Consider the following 24,764-nt stretch of genomic DNA (forward strand, 5'->3'; position numbering starts at 1 on the left):
AATAATGGTTCTTTGCTTTCTTCAGTCTCCAGACGTAGATTCTAAAATGGTGATGAGATTATAATAAAGTTTATGAAAAAAAATTTTTTTTTCTAGAAAGGGGCCAAGAAAAGGTTGCCTAAAATTGATTCTACCATTTTTAGAGAGAGTTCTATAATAAAGAAGGAACGAGAAAAACAAGTTTTCAGGCAGTTTTGCACATTTTGTATTAATTATCTTTCTGCTGAGCTTATGAAGTACTGGTGTCATTTATTTAACAGATGTGTAGTCTCTACAATATGCCAGGCATAAGAGAGACACCAGTGAACCAAACAAGGTACTTTCCCAGGAGATACTTACAAGCTAGTGGGGAGGAGCAATAAACATATTAAATAAACAAACATAGTGCATTAGAATTTGATAAGGATTATAGGAAAGTTAAACAGAATTAAAAATATAAGGAGTAAGAATTGGACAGTTGCGGCTATTAAATCGAGTAATCATAGTAGACCTCATTTAGAAATCAGATGTGCACAGAAAGTTGAAGAATTATGAGGGAGTGATCTAAGCAGATAATTTGGAGAAGGTAATTCCTAGCAAAAGGAGGGCTATAACAAAGACCTTAGGATGAGAGTATTTGGCTTTGTTTAGAACATCCAGGAGACACCCCTTGTGGCTAGAATAGAGAGGTAAGGAGACAGAGTAATTAGAGGTGAGGTCAGAGAGGTAAGAGCAGCTATTGGCAGAACAGATTATAAATAACTTCGTAAGTCATTGTTAGAACTTTGGTTTTTACTCTGAATAGGGAGCTAGATCAGGGTATTGTGCATACAGAGGAGTGATATAATCTGCTTTATGTGTTAATTAGGTCACACTGATTACTGTATTGAAAATAGACTAAAAAGGAACACAGATGGAGGCAAAGAGAGCTCTGAGGAGGTGTATAAATGTAAGCAAGGGGGATTAGATTGCTCAGACCAAAATAGTAGCGACAGAAATGAGGAGTAAAACAGCTTTGATTCTCAATATATTTTAAAGGTGGAACCAACAAAATTTTATAATTGGATGTAGGGTTGAAAGAAATGACTCTAGAATATTGAGCGTGAAAAACTAAAGGATGGAGTTACTGTTAGATGAAATGAGAAGGTGGAGACTTCTGACTGGAAATGGGAGTTTAATTTTTCATATGTTCAGTTCGAGATACCTATGAAATAGCCTACTTGAGATGTTGAAGTGATGGTTGGATATTCAAGTCTGGAGTTGCGGGAGAGGTCTGACTTTATTCAGATTGTGTACTGCTACTTGCTGCTGCTGCTAAGTCACTTCAGTCGTGTCCGACTCTGTGCGACCACAGAGACGGCAGCCCACCAGGCTCCCCTGTCCCTGGGATTCTCCAGGCAAGAACACTGGAGTGGGTTGCCATTTCCTTCTGCAGTGCATGAAAGTGAAAAGTGAAAGTGAAGTCGCTCAGTCGTGTCCGACTCTTAGCGACCCCACAGACTGCAGCCTACCAGGCTCCTCTGTCCATGGGATTTTCCAGGCAAGAGTACTGGAGTGGGTTGCCATTGCCTTCTCCGGTACTGCTACTTGGTACCTGTTAAAACTCTAGGCCAGTACATATCAGCGCTACTTATTTAATTGAATAGTGAAAATAATAGTTTTCTCCCCACCCATCTACATAGAGCCTATGAAGTTTATCTTTCATCTTTGAAGTTAGAAAAGAGGAACAAATTAATCCCAAATAAGTATTTAGAATATAGGAAATTAGTAAAGTGGGAAATAATTTAAAAATGTAAAAAGTGAAAAGTAACTAAAATGTCAATCTCTAGCAAGATTTATCAAGAAAATAAATAATGAAAACACAGATTATCAACATCACAGATGAAAAGGGGAAATCATTACAAGCCTCTGTACATTAAAAGCATATTACAGAAATATTATAAACAACTTGTCAACAAATTCAATAACTTGATGAAATGAACAAATTTCTTTAAAGATACAACTTACAAAAACAAGAAGAATTAGAAAATCTTAAGGAACTCCATATCAATTAGAGGTTGAATTTGTAATCGAAAACTTCCAAAAGAGGAAATGCTAAGACTAGATGGTTATATCAGTAAATTCTGTCAACACTTTAAGGTAGAAAAAATGCCGATTTGGTATAGATTCTTAGATATCAGAAGAAGACAAAACAGTTTCTAAATCCTTTTAGGAAGCAGCTTAACTCTGGTATGAAAACTCAAAAGAGAAATTAGAAGCAAAGAAATATTGCAGACCAATACCCCTTATAAATGTAGATACAAAATTCTTAAGAACGTTTTAGCCACTTGAGTCCAGCAATATGAAAAGGCTAATGCACAATGGCCAAGAGAGGGTTTATGCTAGAGTGCAAGTTTGTTTTAAAAATCTGTCACTGTATTTCACCACATTGGCAGAATGAAAGAGAAAAGCCATAGATCATCTCAGTAAGTGAAGAAAGCATCTGACAGAATGCAAAACCCATTCATTATAAAAATTCTTAACAAACTGGGAATAAAAAATATATCATAAGTCTCATAAAGGGCATCTATGAAAAATATACAGCCAGTGCCATACTTCATAATAAAACGTTAAACTCTTTCCGTTAAGATTATGACAAGGAAAAGATGTCTGCTGTCAACACCTCTATTCAGTATTGTGCCAGAAGTACTAGCTAGTGCAATAAGAAAAAGAAATAAACAGCATATAGATTTAAAAGGAGCAAGTAAAACTGTTTGCATCTTTAGATGACATTATTGTGTACATAGAAAACATCATGCAATCTACAAAAGATATAGTAAGATAATTGAATTCAACAAGGTTACAGACTACATGGCCAATAGAATTAAAAAGCAGTTCCAATTTTATACTAGCAATGAGCACTTAGAAAATGAAATATTTACTCTCTCTCTATTCCGCCTTGTCTCTTTAGTTCCTCATTGCTTTTTTCTCTCTGATCTATAAAAAAGAACCTGGCATCCAGACCCCGACAAGATGAGTATTTTGAGGTGCTAACCTGCCATTTTCTTGGTCAGATGGCTTTCCAAATAAAGTCATTTTCCTTGCTTCAAAAAAAAGAAAATGAAAAATTTAAACTTTTTATATTAATATCAAAAATAATCAAATATACAGAAGTAAGTTATTAAATTAAACAACACCTGAATAAATGGAGAAATAAATCACATTTATGGCTCGAAAGACTGTAAAAGTGTTGAGATGCCCATTCTCCCCAAATTGATTTATAATTTAAACCAATTTAAACTGCAGTTTCTGTCAGTATCCCAACTTATTCTAAAATTCAGTGGAAATGTGAAGACTCTGGACTAGCTAAAAGAATCTTAAAACAAGTTGGAGGTTTCATACTTACTACCTGATTTCAGGGCTCTGTATAGAGCCATAGTAATCATGGGGGTATGGTATTGCCTTAAGGATAGACAGATATATCAAAAGAACAGAATAGAATTCAGAAATATACATATCCAGTCAGTTGATTTTTTTTTTTTTTTTAACCAAAGCACCAAGGTCAATAGGGAAAAGAAAGTCTTTTTAACTAATGATGCTAAATAGATGGATATCTCAACCCCTGTTTCACTCTTAACACAAAAATTCAGATGGATTATGGATCTAAATATGAAACCCAAAATAGTCCATCCTTAAGAAGAAAACAGATTCTCTTCACCACCTTGGGATAAGCAAAGCTTTCTTGGATATGACATAAAAGGCACTAATCGTAAAGAGAAAACTTGACAGATTGAACTTCAACACAATTAAAATTTCTACTCCTTAAAAGACATTATCAAAAAAACAATTTTAGAGAGAGAAGGGAATTCCCTGGTGGTCTAGTGGTTGGGACTTCCCACTTTCACGGCAGAGGGCCTGGGTTCGATCCCTGGCTAAGAGAACTAAGATCCCAGAAGCTAAACGATGCAACAACAAAAAAAATAGACAAAGCACAGACCAGAAAATATAGTAGATATGTTTGACAGAATACTGATACCCAAAATATATGAAGAAGTTTCATATATTTTTAATTCTTCCTTTTATACCCCTTTTCCCCCTCTAACTCTTGCTTGGTTGCTTATGGATTATTTATCCAGTTTCTTACATTCAAAGGATGATTAATCCGATGACTGATACCTGAAATTTTAAAGGCTACAAGTGTAAGTGTGAAATTCATCCTGAAGAATCAGTGGCATCAGTGGCTCAAGCTCTGCAAAGTATCAAGTAACTCTTGCGATTCTGTTTATTTGACCTGTACCTGACCTGTTTTCCAGGATCCTCAGTCAAGATAAATATAAATAGTTGTAAATTTTTCTCTCATGTGCTTAGTCGCTCAGTCGTGTCCATCTTTGCAACCCCATAGACTGTAGCCCACCAAGCTCCTTTACCCATGGGGATTCTCTAGGCAAGAATACTGGAGTAGATTGCCATGCCCTCCTCCAAGGGATCTTCCCAACCCAGGGATCAAACCCAAGTCTCCTGCACTGCAGGCGGATTCTTTACTGTCGGAGACACCAGGGAAGCCTAATTTTTTCTTTACCAATTTGTTAAAGTACCCCAATGCAGTAGTTTTGTCTTATTTTATTTTGTCATAATTCAGCTGCATTGTCTGATTTAAACTGACTGACTAATCTGAGAATCTCATCAACACAACATTTTTTTACTTTGAGCCTTTAAAATTATATAATACTACAATTACACATACCATGGAATACCAGTGTAAGTTGTGATTCAGGGATGGCTTCTACATAATAACTGCTTTTTTTCTCAGAGTTTGATTTACGCAGTAGAGCCATCAGGTGTTTTACAGTAGCATGCATTTATTTTTGAAGTGAGAAATCATTCATGTATACTAAAAGTTCAGTAACTGTATTTTGGCCATCAATCTCTCTATAATAGATTCCCAAATAAGTAATTTTCTTTTAATCAAAGAATAGTTGATTTATAATATTATATTAGTTTCAGATGTGTAACAGTGATTCAATATTTTTATAGATTATACTCCATTTAAATTTATTGTAAGATACTGGCTATATTCCCTGTACTGTGTGATATATCTTTGTGTCTAGTTTTTTTATACATAGTAGTTTGTACCTCTTAATCTTACCCTTGTTTTGCCCCTACCCCTTTCTTTGTTCCTTTTGGTAACCACTATTTTGTTCTGTTTATGAGTCTGTTTCCCTTTTGTTTTATTCATTCATTTATTTTTTAGTTTCTGTATGTAAATGGTGACATCCAGTATTTATTGTTCTCTATCTGACTTATTTCACTTAACACCCTCCAGATCCATCCATGTTGTTGCAAATGACAGAGTTTTGTTCTTTTTTATTGCTGAGTAGTAGTCCAGTGTGTACTGGGTTGTGGGTGTGGATGTGTATATACATACCACATTTTTATCCATGCATCTGTTGATGGACAGTTAGGTTGCTTCCATATCAGGCTATTGTAAATAATGGTACTATGAAACAGCAGAGTGTATGTATCTTTTCAAATTAATGTTTTCATTTTCTTTGGATATATGTACTCAGGAGTGAAATTGTTGGATCACATGGTAGTAGTAATTTTTTATTTCAGTTGACCTCTTGTTCCTTAGGAGCCTGGTGGGCTACATTCCAGGGGATTCCAACAGAATCAGACATGACTGAACACAGTACTAGGGACTAAATTGTTCCTCAGCAAGTACATACTTTAATATATTTTTAAAATAAAATAATTCCAGGACTTAGTCTAGTATTTTCAAAAATGATAAGAGAGTCCAGTAAAAAAATTAGCATGTTCTTTATTCTAAATACGATGTTCTCCTTTCCACTATTTGGTGGTGAATCAGTTCAGTTCAGTCGCTCAGTCATGTCCGACTCTTTGTGACGCTATGGACTGCAGCATGCCAGGCTTCCCTCTCCATCACCAACCCTCAGAGCTTACTCAAACTCATGTCCATTGAATCAGTGATGCCATCCAACAATCTCATCCTCTGTTGTCCCCTTCTTCTGCCTTCAATCTTTCTGTTTGGTAAATAGACCTAAGCAATACATATGGAGAGACATCCAGTAACTAATAAATGGTTGAAATTATAGGAATTTTTTTTCTCCAGTGTTCTTACCTAGCTTGGAGAAGGAAATGGCAACCTACTCCAGTATCCTTGCCTAGGAAAACCCATGGATGGAGGAGCCTGGCAGGCTACAGTCCATGGGGTTGCAAAGAGTCGGACACGACTGAGTGACTGACACTGCACTACCTAGCTAAGCTAATTTGCTTTCTTTTTTCCCCCACAGTTTCAGCTCCTAGCTTCAGCTCTATTTAAATCTGGTTCAGATTTCACAGCTTTAGGTAAGTATTGCAGTGTACTTTATCTGGCCATGTGCCCTAGCATTGGGGAGGTTTGATTTTGATTTCTTCAAAATGAAACATTAGATGACATGTCATCCAAACAAATGAAACAGGTCTAAAGGTAACATGCAAAAAATCTCGATAACTGGCATCAATTCCAAGTTCATGGGTCAGTTTGCAGTTCCTGTTCTACCAGTCGCTGGGTTATTATGCAAATAGATGGCACAGAAGCCTGGTCAAAATAATTTGTGTAGCATTGTTTTGGAATACAGACTGTATTACTGATATACTTACCATGAGTTAACATTCGTTGGTTGATGGGTTTTCCTCTCAGTTTGTTCTTTGTGAAATTGTGTGGTATCAGCAGAATGGTGTTGGGGTGGGCAATGAAATAAATGTTTGGAAGCAGGGAAGTGAATTAACTCTTTCCTGAAAATGAGAATTTTTGTAAGTTGCTATCTTAATAGTTCACGTGTTTCTCAAACATCCCAGATATGGACATCAATGTCCACTTATTAGTACTCTCATTTAGTATTAGTGAATTATTACAGTAGTTAAACCGGATTGTAGTAATTGGGGAGTCTGTAGAAGTTCTAGAATTCAGAGCTTTAGTCAGGTGAACTTTCAAGGATCTTTGTGTTAGGATAAATCATTATAGCTTCAGTTTTTCAACAAGATAGTATACTTTTGAAGTATGGGAATTTCCAGCCCTCCTCTTGCTGTTATAAAATGCAGTCACACAGTGATTGCATACTAATTCCATTGATGCTGGTGCTGTTTTATTTAGCCTTAGAGTCAGGTAATAATATTGAAATTTTCCAGCATGTGTAATATAAATGTTTCTTGTTATCTTTGCAATTAAATACACTTTGGCTTAACTTCTTCATTGTTTGTCTCTTAAAGGTGAAACATACCTCAAAGGCGAAAACAAAAGCCAAAGACATATAATTCCCTGTTTTTCAGGGAGTTGGGAAATCATAGCAGTGTCTCTTGGGGTCTTGCCCTTTCTTTTTCCATAGCAAGTGATTGAGGCTTCTCTACTGGTCAAGGCAACTCTAGTCCTGAGTTCTAATTCCAGAATATATAGGATTCCACCAAAGGGCAAGAGGACTGCTATAAAACATAACTTCAGTAGGTTCTTCTAAAAACTTACATAATTCTTTACCACCATTCCACACACTGAAAGGCTTTTTAAAAAGGACTTCCCTGGCGGCCCAGTGGTTAAGTGTCTGCCTTGCAGTGCAAAGGACATGGATTTGATCCCTGGTCCAGGAAGATTCCACATGCTGCGGGGCATCTAAGCCCACGCACCACAACTGCTGGGCCTGCACTCTTGAACCCTCGCTCTACAACAAGAGAAGCTACCGCAAGGAGAAGCCCATGCACTGCAGTGAAGAGTAGCCCTGGCTCACCCCAACTAGAGAAGGCCCACATACACACAGCAACGAAGACCCAGCACAGCCATAAATAAATAAACTAGTTTAAGTTTTTTTTTTTTTTTTAAGTGTATTCAGGTTGTCAGGAATCTCAACCCTGAGATAGAGTCTAGTTATAGGTATTATTTTAGAAAGTTCATGCCCTTTTGAATTTTATCTTTTGAAATGGATTTAGTGATAGACAGACTGGGAGCCTGGCACATAGATATTCAGTTTGAGTGAATGTGTGTCTTGTTATGTATGGATACTGCAGCCCAGGGCCATTATTTTTATTTTAATGGTGGATAGCACTAAAATGTCTCTGGCTGACTTATATTTAGCCTTTAGAACAAGGATTTCTTGGCAGTCATTTAAATATATTAAACTGTTGTCAGCAAATATTTTACCTTTAGCTTAACTCTTTTCTTTGCTCTATTCATTGTCAGCTAATGTATTTTGTCAGGAACAGTTTGTTTTACTTGGATTCTAAACAGACCTTAGATACACTGAGATCAGTACAGACACAACAGAAATAAATACAAAAAGGGAAATTTTCTGTGAAGTTTTGTTTCCTACCTTGTCTGAAGGGAAGCAGTGTAGTAGTTAAGAGGGAAGAGTGTAGTATAGTAGTTAAGGTTCAGAATCTAGGTTTAGATATCAGCTTTGCCACTTGCTAATTTTAAAAGTGACTTTGAACAAGTCACCTTTCTAATCATTAATTTCTTCATCTGTAAAATGGAGGTAAGCTGAGTAGTGACCTCAGGTTGTTGAGAGAATTAAGTGTTCTTGAAAACAGCAAAATGAAATGCTTAGTAAGTGTTCTATTTAGAGTACCACTTCTGCCTTATAAATGTAAGGTTTGTAACATTGGTGAATTTGAACAAGGAGTAAATTCAGGCTATATGCCAGTTTTCATGAGGAATTTGACATTTGTTTTAAAAAGTCTTTTTCATAAGGTTTCATGCCTATTTAGTGTTTCTAGTTCTTCTCGTTCATTTTCTATCTGATTGTTTTACCTTCACTCCACTTAGAATTTAAATCTAGTGGGTTATTTTTTTTAATGTATGGATGTGTACACTTTTCATGTATAAATAACTATTTCATTTTCTAAATTATGTTCTCCCCAAAATTGGCTCAACTAAAATTTCTGACTTCCTTGAGAATTCATCCAGTTTATCTTAACCTCTCAGAATTAAAAAGTATTTGCTAATGTTATTTGTAATTTAAAAATTTGGAAAGATGGAAAATGGTTTCCAAACTGCTGGCATTGTCTTAGTTTTGAAAAATGACTGACTTCGGAGAAAAATAACCTTTGAGGATCTTTAGTTTAGGCTGCTGTGGCTATGGCTGTGGACACTTTGAAGCTTGCTTCTGACTTTAGCTAATTTTAAAAGCATATTTTCAGCAAGGTATGTCTTAAGAACATGAAAGTTAAAATCAATACAGCCTTTTTGTCCTGTCACTACCATTTATGTAGTCATGTTGCTGTTGCTGAGTTTCCTGTTTCCCCACACATTTTAAAGTTTTTTTTTTGTTTTTTTTTTTTAATATTCAGGTTGTCTTTGAACAACTTCCCTCAATCTCTGTCTCCTTCCTTCAAGTGTGACCGCTTGCATTTGGCAGATCTTTACACACAGACATACACCTAGAGTTGATTCCCACAATTCACAATAATATTCTATACAGTTACCTGTAACCCTGAATTTGGTTAATACTGACCCATTGCTCCTATGGAAAATACAGAGTTAGGGTCCTGCAAGCCTCTTGTCACAGAATTTTTTCAAGTAATTAATACATAATGTTGTTTTGTTACAGCGGGAACATACCTTACTTACATAGTTATATTGTTGATTCATTAACATTGAACTCATGCCAATAGCATTGTATCTCACCCTGAGCAAAGCTTATCTAACGTGTATTTTCTTCGTAAAGCACATCACAGCCTTCTTGCACTTAGGAACACTAGCCATCACTTGAGCACCGCACTTGGGGGCCATTTTAAGCAGTGAAGTCACCAACAGAAAACACAAAATGTGAAGAACATGACACCAAGTAGATTGTGAAAAGAGCGCTTATTTATAGTCTGAGAGCTGAAACGAGTGGGCAGAGCACCAACTACTTTGACCTCAGTTGAGAACCTATGTTTGCATATGGCAGCTGAGATTTTTTTGCCACTCGGTGCCTGTCTGTGATTGACCACAAAAGTGTCATAATACTGATTTAGGGATTACAAATTTAGCAGGTAGACAAACGCACAAATATGAAATCTGTGAATAATGAGGATCAACTGTATATGTGTACACATACACATACAGATGTTTGGTTTTATGTGTTCTGGTTCTATTTATTATGTAATATAAAAATATGTATTCTCCACATAACGCTTTAAATTTTAACAATGTGGCTTGGAGATGCTTATGTGAAACTATACTAGGTTTATTGTATTTGTAAGTGATACACAATGTCCCATAATAGGGATCTACCATAATTTAACCATTTATCTAATGATAGTGTAAATTTCACGTTCCTTATTGGTAAATGGTGAATAAAAATAAAAGATAGGTTTTCTATTTGATAAGTACTCAGTTACTTGATAAAAATAAATAAATGAGCTTTAGAGTCAGACAGACATGGGTTCACACTCCATTCTGTTTCCTCTCCAACTGTGATACATTATTGAATGACTGAATCTCTCTTAAGTGTCTCATCTGAAATTGGAGTTTATGGTAACTGCTTCATATGATTTTTGTGATAGTGAAATGTGGTCATACATGAAGAACCTAGCAGGTAGTAGGAGACTCAGTGTTTATTTCCTTCCCTCCTAAATCAGTTGATCTCATGAAAATGACATTATAAGTACTACCACTGAATCAGTGTCCTCTCTTAAAAATACAATATACCACATTTTTTTTATACCACAACATTTTTACAAATAAAACAAAGGTGGTAAATGCCCTGAAGTTGAATGTGAACAGAAACAAACATGTTTATCAAATTTGTGACAGAATCAGACAATAGGGGAAAAAAGAGAAATAAATCTTTTAAGTACAGCTTAAACTGTATACTCTCAGTGAATTATATTCTAAAGATAGGAAAAGCAAGGAAATCTTGAATTTTTCTGGTACTGATTTGGGTATAGTAATTCTGGAACTTCTTTTGTGTGTATTTTAGCTTGAGCAAATTAATAAATACGATGATATTGCTGAGAGGTGGTTTCCCTAGTAGGAGAAAGGAGATGTAAATATGGAATGAAATAAGAGGAAGAATCCTGTGAGGTTCCTTAAAAAATGAATTGGCAGTAAAAGCATGGATTAATAATTTTATTCTTTTTAAAAGAGATATGTCTATTATATGTGTGCATATATATAGTCCTAGGAAGAGCACCACTGATCTTGGTTTGTAAATACCATTCGCCACTGAAAGGAATTAGAGCTGTTAGGGAAAATGATAGATTCCAAAGCTGTGTAAAGATAAGCTTGGAGATCCTTCTGTGCCAGAAAGTGAGGAGGTACTCGAAAAGTCATGGAGTAAGTCAGAGGAAAACAATTATCGTATATTAATACACATATATGGAATCTTGAAAAGTAGTACTGATAAACCTATTTGCAGTGCAACAATAGAGACGTAGATTTAGAGAACAGACCTGTGGACCTGACACGAGAGGGCGGGATAAATTGAAAGAATAGCGTCGACATATATGCAGTGCAGTGTGTGAAGCAGCTAGCTAGTGGGAAGCTGCTGTGTGGCACGAGGAGCTCAACTTGGCGCTCTGTGATGACCCAGAGGTCTGGGATGGGGGTGGGGAGTAGGAGGCACAAGAAGGAGGAGATATATGTATAGTTCCAGCTGATGCATGTTGTTGCATGGCAGAAACCAACACAACATTGTAAAGCAATAACCGTCCAATTAAAAATAAATTTAAAAAAAGAAAAAATGTTGCTTCCATCCTCTGGAAGGACAGTCTTCTGGACTATCTGAATTTTCACTCAGTTCTTTGAGACTTCTTCCAGCTCTCAGTGGCATATTGATTTTATACTGCTTTCTAAAGACCCCTTTAATTTTTATTAGATTTTTATTATCAAGACAATTTTAGTGGTCAGAAGCATTAAAAAGAAAAGAGAAATGAAAATTCCTCAGTGGACCAGATGAGGAAAATGCTTACAAGGAAAGGAAGAGAAATCAATATTAGTTACTAAAATACTAATCATTCTGCTGGGTGGTATTCAGATAATTGCATTTAATCTGCCCGGTAAAGGTTATGACATAAACAGGATTATCACAGATTTGTAGCTGAGGAAACACTTGTAGAAAGGCTGCTTACCATACGTAAGATCATACCATTGCTGTGTCATGGAACTGGAATCAGAGCCCATCGCTCTCTAGTTTCAAAGCCTGATTTGGTTTTGATTTTTCTATTATACATCGCTGCTTTTGTCAACTAGTTTTACTGTTACACATAGAGCGTTAAACACAGTGGATGAATTTCTTTGTTATCTCTCTTTCACCAGGCTTTTCGGATGTGGATCACACCTATGCTCAAAGAACTCAGCTCTTTGACACCTTAGTAAATTTCTTTCCTGACAGCATGACTCCTCCTAAAGGCAACCTGGTGGACCTCATCACACTGTGACTGAAGAGTCCCTGGACAGAACTGGAGCACAGGAGTCTGCTTTTGGTATTCTGGATTTCAGCTCTGTTGACTGACAGTTAGGCTACAGTGACTGAGGACTGCACCAGAGTTTTGAAGGGATCTTTGCTGTCACAAGTTTTAACCCTCTTCCTTCACACCTGACCTTGACCCCGTCGTCCTCATCCCATTCCTAAATTAGGCTAATAAAGTGAAATTGGTATATACTTTCCATTAAATATATATTTTTTCTTACTTTAACTTTTAAGAATTCATGAGTATAAAAGAAAATTATAATCAGGCAGTATACCCTTTTTTGATTTTTTTTTTCATTTTTATAAAATTGGGACAAGTAAGCCCTGTTCATGGACTCAGTGCTACAAGTATTGGGATTTTGTTGTTGGTTTGTTTTGCCCTTTCTTTCTTTTTCTTTTCTTCCCATTTCACTTTACATCACCCAACTGCTTGTAAATGATTTATATCATCTGTTACCTTTTTACTTCATTCTTAACAGTATATAGTTCTGTAGGGCAGTTGCTGTATGTTTAAGTGATATATGTCTTTGTTGACTAGAGTCTTGTATTACATTAAACAGTAGGAGGGACAGAGGGCTCCTTGTCATAGAACTAAAAGGCAAAACCTGAGATTGATCCACACACTTATCTGAGTTGGTATATAATATTCCTATAATGATAAATTTTGTAGTGGTTATTACAAAACTTTGAGTCACAGAAACCTTAAACCGAGGAGAGAATATACTTCAGAACCTTTAAGAGCCATTCTCAAAATTACCAGCAGGAGGATTCTGGTTGCGACTGATACGTTCATTGATAACTGTTGTAGTAATTCTGGAAGAAAAGGACTCCTTCCCCTGGCAGAACTGTTCAGGGCCAGGGCTTCAGTTTCTTCCTGTATGCTGTCAATTTATTCCTACAAATGCTGTCTCTTTGTAGCGTTTCTATTTGGGAGAATGGGTTCCAGAGCTGCGTTATTTCCATACACATTAGCTCCCTACGTCTGCTTCTATATACTGATATTTTAAATGGTTTGCAGTCCAGTGGAATACAACTGACAGGCATTTCATATAACACGTAGACCAGGCTTTTTTTAATGGAGAAAAAGAAAAATAATGGTTCAAATATTTTTTTATTTAACTAGAAGAAAGGCAGTTCCACAGGTCCTTTTGATGTGAAGATTGGAGGCATGTATTCCATGAGGTGCTGTGGAATGCAGCATAGGAAACTTATGCCTGGCCAAGAAGTATGCTGCATGCAACTGATACCCACCACGCTTAAAGAAGACCAAGTATAATAAATGTCTACCGGTCCAGTGGCTCTTCCAAGTGAATGCCTTCAGAGAATTTAGTATGTCCCGAGTAGCAAGGTTAGGCCTCACCAAAGAAAGAAGAAATTGATTTGCACTTTCGAAAAGTCTCATGTATAGGAATGAGACTTTGAGATCCCTCTTCAGTCAGTCATTATTGAATGGTTTCTTATCTTTTGGAGATGGATAGAAATATATCTCTCCTACTACTAGTCTTGAATCTTGGCTTTTCAAACATTCCAAAGCAATCAGTAGTGATTTATAAAACAATTAGATTTATGAAAGATACAGGACATAATTCAGGAAGTACCTAACTGTGTAGCTGCAGAATAACCCTTTGACTTTACAGGTGAGCAAGTAGACTCTACTCACTACTTACACAGTTCATTAAAATATTTCCCTGAGTGACAGTCAAGAACATAAAACATTATCACTAATATTATAATCTATTGAAGTCTTTTTGTGGAATCAAGTACAAATCAGTGAGTTGATAGGAAAGAACTTGGAAAGAGTTTCTAAATTTAAAAGCTCTAGTTTTACTCACTGTGAATTCTGGCACTTTTAAAGACAATAACCAAATGAAATTCTGCTGCCCTCCACCATTTATTTTTTAAATTAATTTATTTATTTTAATTGGAGGATAATTATTATGGTGGTTTTTGCCTCCCCCTTTTTTCGGCCATTTTTTTCCTGTAGTTCTTTAGATTCCGTATTTGGGGGAAACTCAGTTCTTGGACACAGTGATTATGTTTGCTTTTATTTTTCCCTGACTTTCTACCGATTGTTTTCTAAATATTCTTCTTCTAATTTCATCTTTCCTCACTTTGAATGAAACCTTTTCTCTTTTTTTCACATATATATATTTTTCACTAACGTGTTGAAATAGGATTGAGTCATAGCAAACCATTTAGTGTTACTTAAGTGACATAGACTGTATTTAGGAAGTTATTGACTAGGTAAATCAGAATTTGTACCCGGGGGCAGTGCTGGTAATGATTGCTGGAGGATGTAGGGCTTCATTATACCCACCAGGATTGACACTCTGCTCACTTTTGACATCAGAACCCTGATGTGTAACTTGTTTATATATTTAATGAAGAGCTACATGTATTTCCAAGTATTCTAGCAGTATATTATACAATTTAATCTAATTTGGTATTTATATACATTGTTCTAGTAGCCAAATATCTATGCTTTTCTACTTAAAAATTCTTTTATCCTAGCTTAGTGAGCCTTCAATTGAGACACCCTGGTTTTAGATGCATTAGTTAGTGGAGTACAGTTTGCTCAGTTTCGTTACCCCTAGCTTCAACCTCATCCCCATTTCTCCTTTTTCCACTGGAATATATTATTCCAGAATAATAAACTAGAAATAGTTTAAACTAGAAATAGACTAGCCTCTAACAATATTTTCAGTGCTTGTACCGCGTGATCTGATTTGCAAGATATTTCCAAAATGCACTTGGATCTTGTGGAACGACAGAGACCTCATGTGGCCAACCTGATTAATTCACGTATTGGCCTCCTGTGAAGCAAAGGAACTGAGACTTGGGTGCCTAGCTCTGTGCTAAAGCTGACAGTATTAACCTTTAGCAGGATTATCTTTTAGACCTGGTTTCCTTTAAAACTGATAGAAAACATTAGAAAGTTAATACACTGATTTATCACAGAAAAGCATGTTGGGTTTAGAGCTCAATGTTTTAAGATTGTAAAACTCCATTCATCGGTGAAATATGTCTTGAACATAAATGATGTGTCAACTTATCTTTCTAGAGGATCTCTTCACATCTGCCTTAAAAGTGCCATATAGAGATACATTAACAGAGTTTCAGGTAATTAAAATTTAATTTATAAACAGAAACTAGTTTGAGACACAGTGCAAGATTGTGAATGATACTTAATGGCTCAAAAGCACTTATAAAGCAGTATGGTTCTGATTTTGTTTTCTGAATTAAAATGTGTCATGTAAGGAGTTACCCCATAATTATTCTTAACACAAGATGAAATTCATTAGGTAACTGTGGGTCATTTGATGATTTCCTAGATGAATGTCTTGCTACCTCTTTAACTGGTTAGGTGTTACAAAGCAATTGAGAATTATGGTTTGAAATGATTTCTATGGGAGAGGATCATACAATGTGTACTTTAAACAGCATTGTCTAGCTATTAAAAAATATACCCTTTGTAATCTTTTTTTTTCTCTCAAAAAATACACGTTCATACCCCAGTCACTCAGTGGTAAAGAATCTGCCTGCGATGCAGGAGACACAAGAGATGCAGGTTCAATCTCTGGGTTGGGAAGATCACCTGAAGAAGGAAATGGCAACCCACTCCTGTATTCTTGCCTGGAGAATCCCATGGACAGAAGAGCCTGGAAGGCTACAATCCATAGGATTGCAAAGAGTCTGACACGACTGAAGTGACTTAGCACATGCAGTTTCAAACTTTTGCAGAAATTCTAGCCTGAACTTTAAATAAGTTTTAAATTCTTAAGATAATCCTTCATCTAAGATACACAGGCTCCTTAGAAAAAGTTTATAGTTATTAAAGGAGTAATCATAGAGAGTCTGTATATAACAGTAGTTGTAGATTAGGTCTTTAGGTTCTTTCACTCAAATTTTTTTGTATTCCTTATTAGTCAAATAGCATCATTCTTTTGTGATTTTTGACTATGGCCTATATCTCCCTGTGGTTTGTATTAATGCTGAAATGATATGGGTGCCCCAAACTTCTAATCTGGAGGTAATTCAGTTGAAGGTGGAAATTTTGATGTTTGTTGAAATAATTAGGAGCCAGCGTACTCTGGCCTGGAAAATCCCATGGACGGAGGAGCCTGGTAGGCTGCAGTCCATGGGGTCGCTACGAGTCAGACATGACTGAGCGACTTCACTTTCACTTTTCACTTTCACACATTAGAGAAGAAATGGCAACCCACTCCAGTGTTCTTGCCTGGAGAATCCCAGGGACGGGGGAGCCTGGTGGGCTGCCGTCAGTGGGGTCACACAGAGTCGGACACAACTGAAGTGACTTAGCAGCAGCAGCAGCAGCAGCAGCTAGATCAGCTGAATGATGTCAGTCAGCACTGTTTGTTTTGACAGGGAGGACTCATAACTACAGTTACCGATTTCTTCACTAAATGCTCTTTTCATTTAAAAAAAAAATCCTGTCTTAAGAGATTTTATTTATACATAATTTTTAAAACTTGATTTCTTCCTGTCCCCCAAATACTATGAATTGTGCTTCCATTATTTTTCTTAGCTATTATAACTTTATTATGGGCTTTTTTAGCACTAGACTTCCTGGGTTTTCAAAATCATTCTGAAGCAAACATGCTATTTTATCCTTGTTAGGACAATAGATTAGTGAAATTTAAAATCGTATGTTATTAGAGAATTTATAACGTTCAGACACTGCTATAAAAATGCTTGAGTCATTTTCATTTGGGAGATAGTAATATGGCTTATAGCTTATAGCATTCTTTTAATGGAAGAGCCAGTGTTGGCTGCTTTGCCTGGCACTAAGAAGTATAGTTATACTATAGATGAGGTGCAGGTTTCATAGCAGAGCTCATGGAATTTAGCACATCACCAGAATTTTCATTTGCCTGTTGTCTTTGTATTTCTTTGCCTCTTTCCCCCTATTCTTAGAACCTCCCTGATAGTTCAACTGGTAAAGAATCTGCCTGCAATGCAGGAGACCCTGGTTCGATTCCTGGGTCGGGAAGATCCCCTGGAGAAGGTATAGGCTACCCACTCCAGAATTCTTGGGCTTCCCTTGTGGCTCAGCTGGTAAAGAATCCGCCCGCAATGCTGGAGACCTGGGTTTGATCCCTGGGTTGGGAAGATCCTTTGGAGAAGGGAAAGGCTACCCACTCCAGTATTCTGGCCTGGAGAATTCCATGATATAGTCCATGGGGTCGCAGGGTCAGACACTGAGTACTTTCACTTCCCTATTCTTACCTCCCCTGAGTAGTGTTGATTTTCTGCTAAAGTTGTATTCTGTGTTAAGAATTGACTTTCAATTTCTGAGATAATGAATATCAAGAATAGCTTTAATTGCCATGAAATGATTGGTATTCATTCTTTTTTTTTTTTCTTCTTAAAATAGTACAGGGACTTCCCTGGTGGTCTAGTGGTTAAGATTCTGTGCTTCCAAAGCAGAGGGTGCAGGTTTGATCCTTGGTCAGGGAACTAAGATCCCACGTGCCTTTTGGTGTGACCAAAAAATTTTAAAAGTGTAGTACAGTCTTATAAATGTCTCTTCCCCTTAAGTATGTAAATTTAGTGAATTCCCTAAATGTGGTTAGAATACCACATTTTCACTGCCAAGGCCCTGGGTTTGATCCCTAGTCAAGGAACTAAGATTCCATAAGCCATACCATGTGGCCAAAAAGAATAAAACCACAACAACAAAGAATGTGAATTTAGCTCAAATTTTAAATAACTAAATCCTATTCCCAGTCATCTCCAGTGATAAATCCTATAAATTCTCTGACAATAGATTTACAGCCCTTAACCTAAGGAGTCATCAGAAATGATAGTAAACCAGATTTTCTCATCGAACATGTGGGAATCCGTATTTTTTTTCTCTTAGAACTCTGAAGTTACAGATCTTGAACTCCAGTTCAATTCATAATATAAAAACCTGAAAATCAAAGGGTAATTCTAGTTTATCTTCCACAATAGCCATTCTTTGGAAATAAGACTTACAAATACGTACTATCATGTCCTCAAACACTGCCTAGCTTTATTGTAAACAGAGTGTTATGTGGATGTTACCTGAGAGCCATAGGGTTAGCAACAATAAAGGGGGAAATGTTCAGTAGGGAAATAGACCAGTTGTATCACTTGGAATTATGAACTAATTTGTCTTCATTTTCTTTGAAGAAACAGTTTCGATGAACTATTAAACAGTTATATGTAATGTCCTATTTTGGCTGTTTGGCATTTTCACTTGGAAGTATTGAACTTTAGGAACAGATCTGTATAGGAGATTTGAGGGTTTGTTAGAGAAGGAAAAATAGGAGCTTTTTGCCCATGGATTTTGAAGGTCCACAGATCTAAATGAGAGAAAGTGATTCATTTCTAACCATAAATTAATCTATTGCAGTTCTGAGAAGAAGCCTGTCAAAAGGGATCAAAGCTCAGTTATTCTGAACAGTCTTTAGAAAGCAGCATTTCTTGGTTAGTTGCTTTTCTCACTCTCCCAAATAGTTGATACAGGTCTTGAAACAGAAAACCCAGTTATAATGGGCTCTAGATCTTAAAGTAGGTGAGCAGTTTCTTATGTACAGCCAGTACCTTGATAAGGATTCAGAGGAAGAACCAGCAATAAAACATTTTAACATACAAGTTTTTTGGGCTCCCAAGGAACTTGTTTTTTTTTTTATCAAGTGTAAGTAAGCTCTTGCTGCACACAGCTCTGTACCATCTGGGATGCTAGCATTCAAAGCAGTTAGTTTAGATATCTGAGCTGTCTGCCACGCGAATACCAGCCCAAAAGATCGCCATTCTTCAGTTTCATTCAGTGCTTAATGAATGCAAAATTAATTGTCAGAAAGGAAAAACACTGTGTGATGTACTGAACAGGCCTTTGTGCATGATTAAGGGGTTACTCAAGTAGCCAATTTTGAGCTTAATTTCTCTCCCTTTGTTAACAAATCTCAAGAAAACCTTTGTTACAGTTTAGCTAGTGTCATATGGTTGGCATTCATTTTCTAGTCCTTTAGGAAGGAAATTATCATTTCATGTTTAACTTCTAACCCATACAGAATTGAACTGATATCAGTTTAGTTTCCGTGTTTTAAAATAAATAAATTATACATACTCTAGAAAGTCTCTATTTATTCGACTTTGCCAGGAAGTAAATGAGTTCTGGGTTTGGTATTAGGAGTACTTAATAATTTTGGTTTGTTCTTTACGTTTCCTCCCCATCTGTGAAGTGACTAGAATGAGAGAAGGTATCTAGAATGAGTTTAATTCCACAGTAACTGGCAGAGCTCTATAAATTCATTTTGCAGCAAAGGAGAGGATCCTATGCCATCAGATTTTCGCAAGTGACTGTTTTAGCATGTTGCCTTATAGTTGCTGTGTTTACCTTCTTAAGGTAAAAGGGGGGAAACTGAGGACAGGAATGTGTAGCTTTATATTTTTTTAATTGTGTACTTTAAAAGTCTTAGGATACTTGCACCTTTATAAAGGCTTAGCTTAAATTCACTTGGCTTTTCTGGAGACCCTGGTTTGATTCCTGGATTGGGAAGATCCCCTGGAGAAGGGATAGGCTACCCACTCCGCAATGTTCTGGCCTGGAGAATTCCATGGGCTCGCAAAGAGCTGGATACGATTTACACATACGCATTAGCTATAAATCCCAAATTGGATAGTAGGATATCAAAGTCCAAAAGTTTAAATATGAGCAGCAGTCTTCTGTGGAGAAGATATGTTTTTAAAAGTCATGTACTTGGTCTCCTTTTTGAGATATTTTTTTCCTTTCCCAGAAAAATGATTTTGGTAATCAGTTTTAAAACAAATTTTCCCTCAATTGTAAACCACGCATTTAGAGAAATAAAAGTGGACTCACTTTCTTAAGCATTACATTTAGCCTAACCAAGATATACTGTGATTGTGTTATTCTCTAAGCCAGCTTGCTTTTCTGACTTGTCATATCTTTTGAAGTGAAGAAATTAATATAGTATTAATTTTCCTCTGTGTATAGCTCAGTTTAGAAACTGTAAAGAGACATTTTTCTGTGAGCAGATTCTTTTATGGAAATAGGTTTTTGTTTTTAATGAGATTTCTTCCCTGTCACCACTTCAGAATCTGTGTACAGCTGAGTCTGCAGCCTCAGAAGAAGAGTATAGGAAAACTTAGGGCCTCCTTTTCTTGTGTTGGTCTTGGCAACAAACAGTATTCCACCTTTTCAATGGAAAAGATGGGGGGTTGGGGGGATTGGGGGGTTGTGAATGCAGCTTGGGAAAGATGTTAGAATTTTGTCAACTCTTTCAAATTAGAAGTATCTTTTTGGCCAGAAATTAAGATCCATTTAGATAAAGATAGAGATAGATCCTCAGAACCAAAGTTGGACTGCAGATTAGGTTGAGCAGAAAGGTGCAGCTCATCCACAGCCAGTAGAATCAGTCTTTCTGGATCTGCTTATTGACGCTGTGGATAGCTCCTTTCTGTTAGAACTTCTCTCTGTTAGAATCTCACAGACTGGAAACTTGGTGTTAGAGCAGCCAGCTCATCTGAAGGTTGAAGAGTGTTAAACATCTCTAATGGGACTTTTAAATAAGAACATTTATTGGTTTTGTAATTATAAGTATGTTTATCATAGAAATTTAGGAAATTGCAGAGTGTAACGAAGGAAAGCCACTCTTATTTAACTGGTGAGACTTACTCATTTTACTTTCCTGACTTCCTTCTGTTACCCTATGTGGTATAAAGACCAGGAAAAAAATAAAAAATGTTGACACAGCCATTCCATTGTCCACAAGCATTTTTCTCTACTCTTACTGTATTCCTTTAAAACATTATCCTTTTTAGATAAACCGTCTGAAAATAATTCTGTTGAAATGTAATTTTTAAACCTAAACTATAGATATAAGATACTACCCAAAAGCTATATAGGGAGCTGCCTTGTTCAGGTCACTTGAAATTTTATCTTTAAGATTAATTTGAATTTTTAAGCCCTTTATGTACCATTATAGACATTTGGAGCATATTCATAACAAAGAACTTTCTGTTTAGTTGGACTTTATTTTAATATAATCATAATTAAACTCACACCTAAGAAGGATAAGGTACTTTTCAAAAGCCAAAGGAAAAGCAGAGAAGAGCAAAGCAAAAGAAAAGAGATGAATGTAAGTATATAAATAAGGAATCCTTGGCACAAGATTTCCCTTACCATGCTTAGCAACTCTCTCTCCAAAAATGTATTTCTCTGGTTACCAGCTAAGATTTAGGAGCTTTGTATTTCATGAGAGTCCTTTTCTTAATGTATGAAGGAAGAAACCGCAACCTTTCAGGGTTCTACCCCTTCCTTTACTCTCCTCTTCTATAGCAACACGGATCCTGTATCCTTGGGTACCTAAATCAGAAGTGGAGATCATGAGATAGGTCTAGAACCACTGGCATGGGCTAACTAGAATGTTTAAACAAACGTTTTGGGGCCATCAGGTATCCTCTGACATCAATAATGTTCTAAATTGTTGGGCTCTGTCGAGTGTGCTCTGTAATCTTCCTCACCCCACTCATGATCCTCTTTTTTATCTCACTTTTGCCCTATCAGTATAGACTTTTTAGGGTTTTGTTTTCTTAGTATGAGTAATGTTCTGATCCCAGGTTTGGTGAATGTGTTAACACTGCTTTGTGAATAAATAGGTGATCTGCTGAACAGTCGCAGTTGTAGAATTACGTTGTATGTAATGTACATATGGAGAAAGAATGTATTTTGTTCATTTTCTTAATAAAAAGTTATATATGGACACTACAAGATGTCTCTTGTGTTTGGTAAAACTTCTTTTGAAGTCAACTTTTGAAATATTTACATACTTTGTAAATATTTTTACAAAGTTAATATTTTCCCTCAAACAGATGAGTTTTATTCAGGCAAATTATATACACTGTAGAAAGACCTTGTTTTCTTTGAGGTACTGTTGAAATGACGCTCTGGTGGATCTCACTGAGTTTTTAGGGGAAGTTTCCATTTTTAAAGAGTAAGTGACTTCACAAAATGGTGTTTTCTTCGTCTACTGTTAATGACCAGTCCTACTTTATCCATTTTGTAAATCTGGACTTGGGTTTCCCAGGTTTTCTTTAAGTGGGGGCATGCTTGTACAAGTTAGGAACTAGAAGAAAAAACTGAGAATTAATTGTAGAAAAGATAATAAAGAGAATCTGGAGGCTGGTAAAATTCTGGATCCCTGTCTCCAAAGAAGGGGAAGAAATTTTAAGGGCTGATCCTTGAAAAAAATACACTCAGAAATATGCTCAACAAAGATTGTTTGGGCTGAGTTGTATGAGCTTTTCAGACCGACTCTTACCACAGAGCTTTCCTCTTGGCCCTTTCTATCTCCTGGTTTGGTTTAGTTTTCTTGGCTTTGTGTGTGATCCTGTATTCTGGTATTAGTTGTCCACTGATTTTATTCAAAATAGGGATTGTGTTCTCTCACTTTACCAATCAAAAATAATCCATTTTACTGGAGTGTGCTTTGAGCATGACCCGTGAGTAACAGTTCTCTGAAAACAGGAAGATAGTGTGTGGTGATAAGCTAAGGAATTGGCCTTTCCTGGGTTAATCCTCTAGAGAATTAAAAGGATGGAAATGTGGGTCACCACCTCCTCTCCCTTGATGTATTTGTCATCTGGTGGGAAGGGAGCAATAAGCAGAGAAGGCTTTAACACAGTTGAGACGGTAGCTACTCCCATATCAAGTGGTGTGGATGAAGCCCGTCAAGTTATATTCTGTCCAGAAACATTTGTATTACAAGGAAGAGAGAAAAGCTATAGTAGAAGTAACTTTCCTACTGTTGGTCTATCCACTGCCAGGCTAGTAAGTCTGATGTTTGGCAAAACTTCACAGGGGAGGTTAGGACATTTGGTGTAATGTCTGTAGCACATGTTGTCCACCTGCCCTCTGGACTCAGGCTGTAAGGATGGATGGTCCAGGAATCCTAGACCACATCCTAGGCTCGTATCTAGATCTACCAGTGACTTTTGTGTAGCACTGGGCACAGTCTCAACTCCTTTGCCTCACCTTCCCTTTTAAGTAAATGCTGGTAGAAGACCCTGTTTGCTAGGATCCCAGTGACTTTTTAATATAAGATGCCAAGGCCATTGAGAAATAGGAGCTATCTCAGTATCACCTATGTTAATTATAGTGGCTAATCCTATTAATTTTTTCACCCTTAGGATTCAAAATAAATATGTGGTTTGGGAGGGCGCTTGTAAAATGGGGACTTATGAGTGACTAAGAGACATAACAAATTAAAAATGACATTCTCTTCAGGAAGAGAATGGAGTCATAGGTCTTTGTGACCATGATAACTGATGAGTCATTCTCCTGGAACAGTGTACCTCGAGCATGGCCAGAGGCCTTCCTGAGTTCTTGGTACTCCCACTCCTTTCTGTATTCTTGGCACATTCTTGAAGTTAACCTCAAAATACCCCTGGCCCAACTCGGGCACCCTTAAGGATCTTAACTGCCTTTTGGAACTCCCATATAAAAGGAAAATCCTATTATAATTGCATTCTGGAAATATACTTTGTTGTTTTTGGAACACAAGCATCAATATGGTGTTGAGAGAATGTAGGACTCAGGAAGGAAAACATGTAGATTCGAGGTCTAGTGGTACATTTAACTAGCTCTGTGATCTTGAGAGAATCCTCAATTTCTGTCCCCAGTTTCCCTATTGGTAGAATGGTGACAACTCCTAAATAAGATGTGTAAAAATGTTTTGTAAACTGTAAGATTCCAGGCAAACAGAAGAGACTGCCGTATAGCAAGTGTAAGCATGGACCAGATTCACCCGTTGCCCTGCAGCAGATTAGGAGTGATAAACTTTTCTTCTTGCAGTGAAGAAACATGTCAGTAGATAACTACCACCCCAAGAGATGAAGAGAATCAGAATCATCTTTGAGCAATTCCTTTCCTAAGCCTCCTTCATCTTCACTACATCTCTGGGTAAAGAATCCACTTTGCTAACACAGGAAATGGAGGAGGAGGTGGGTTTGATCCCTGGGTCAGGAAGATCCCGTGGAGGAGAAAATGGCAACCCACTCCAGTATCCTTGCCTGGAGAATCCCAGGGACAGAGGGGCCTGGAGAGCTCCGTGGGGTCTCAGAGTCTTACATTACCGGGCATGCTCGCATATCTCTGATTAAGGGACAGGCACGGGCTTCTGACAAGTAAACTGATCCTTTTATTGGCAGAACAGAATGCTTTATTTTTTTGTATTTTTAATAACATCTGCCTTGTCCTTAAAACAGTGTTTCATACCTGATCAGGGTTCAGCAGGTCTGAAAAGATCCCCTTGGGATCTTTGGTGGTGGGTGAGGCACAATTTTTTCTGAGGCAAA

General features: G+C 36.9%; 1 protein-coding gene across 7 annotated transcripts in view; it reads left to right on the forward strand.

Annotated features, from left to right (window-relative positions):
• The window catches only part of MKLN1 (muskelin 1), a 378,299-nt gene extending 362,449 nt beyond the window's left edge, over nt 1–15,850 (forward strand). For all 7 annotated transcript variants that reach the window (XM_055421278.2, XM_055421281.2, XM_088834669.1 and 4 more), the window contains 2 exons: nt 6,270–6,324; nt 12,248–15,850. In XM_055421278.2, the coding sequence (XP_055277253.1) occupies nt 6,270–6,324; nt 12,248–12,369 (177 nt within the window). In that variant the 3' untranslated portion in view covers nt 12,370–15,850. The remainder of the gene's footprint in view (nt 1–6,269; nt 6,325–12,247) is intronic.
• The last annotated feature ends 8,914 nt before the right edge of the window (nt 15,851–24,764 follow it).

Source organism: Moschus berezovskii, chromosome 3 (genome assembly GCF_049115385.1).
Source record: "Moschus berezovskii isolate FMDL1 chromosome 3, NW_MosBer_1.0, whole genome shotgun sequence".
Classification (NCBI taxonomy): Eukaryota; Metazoa; Chordata; class Mammalia; order Artiodactyla; family Moschidae; genus Moschus; species Moschus berezovskii.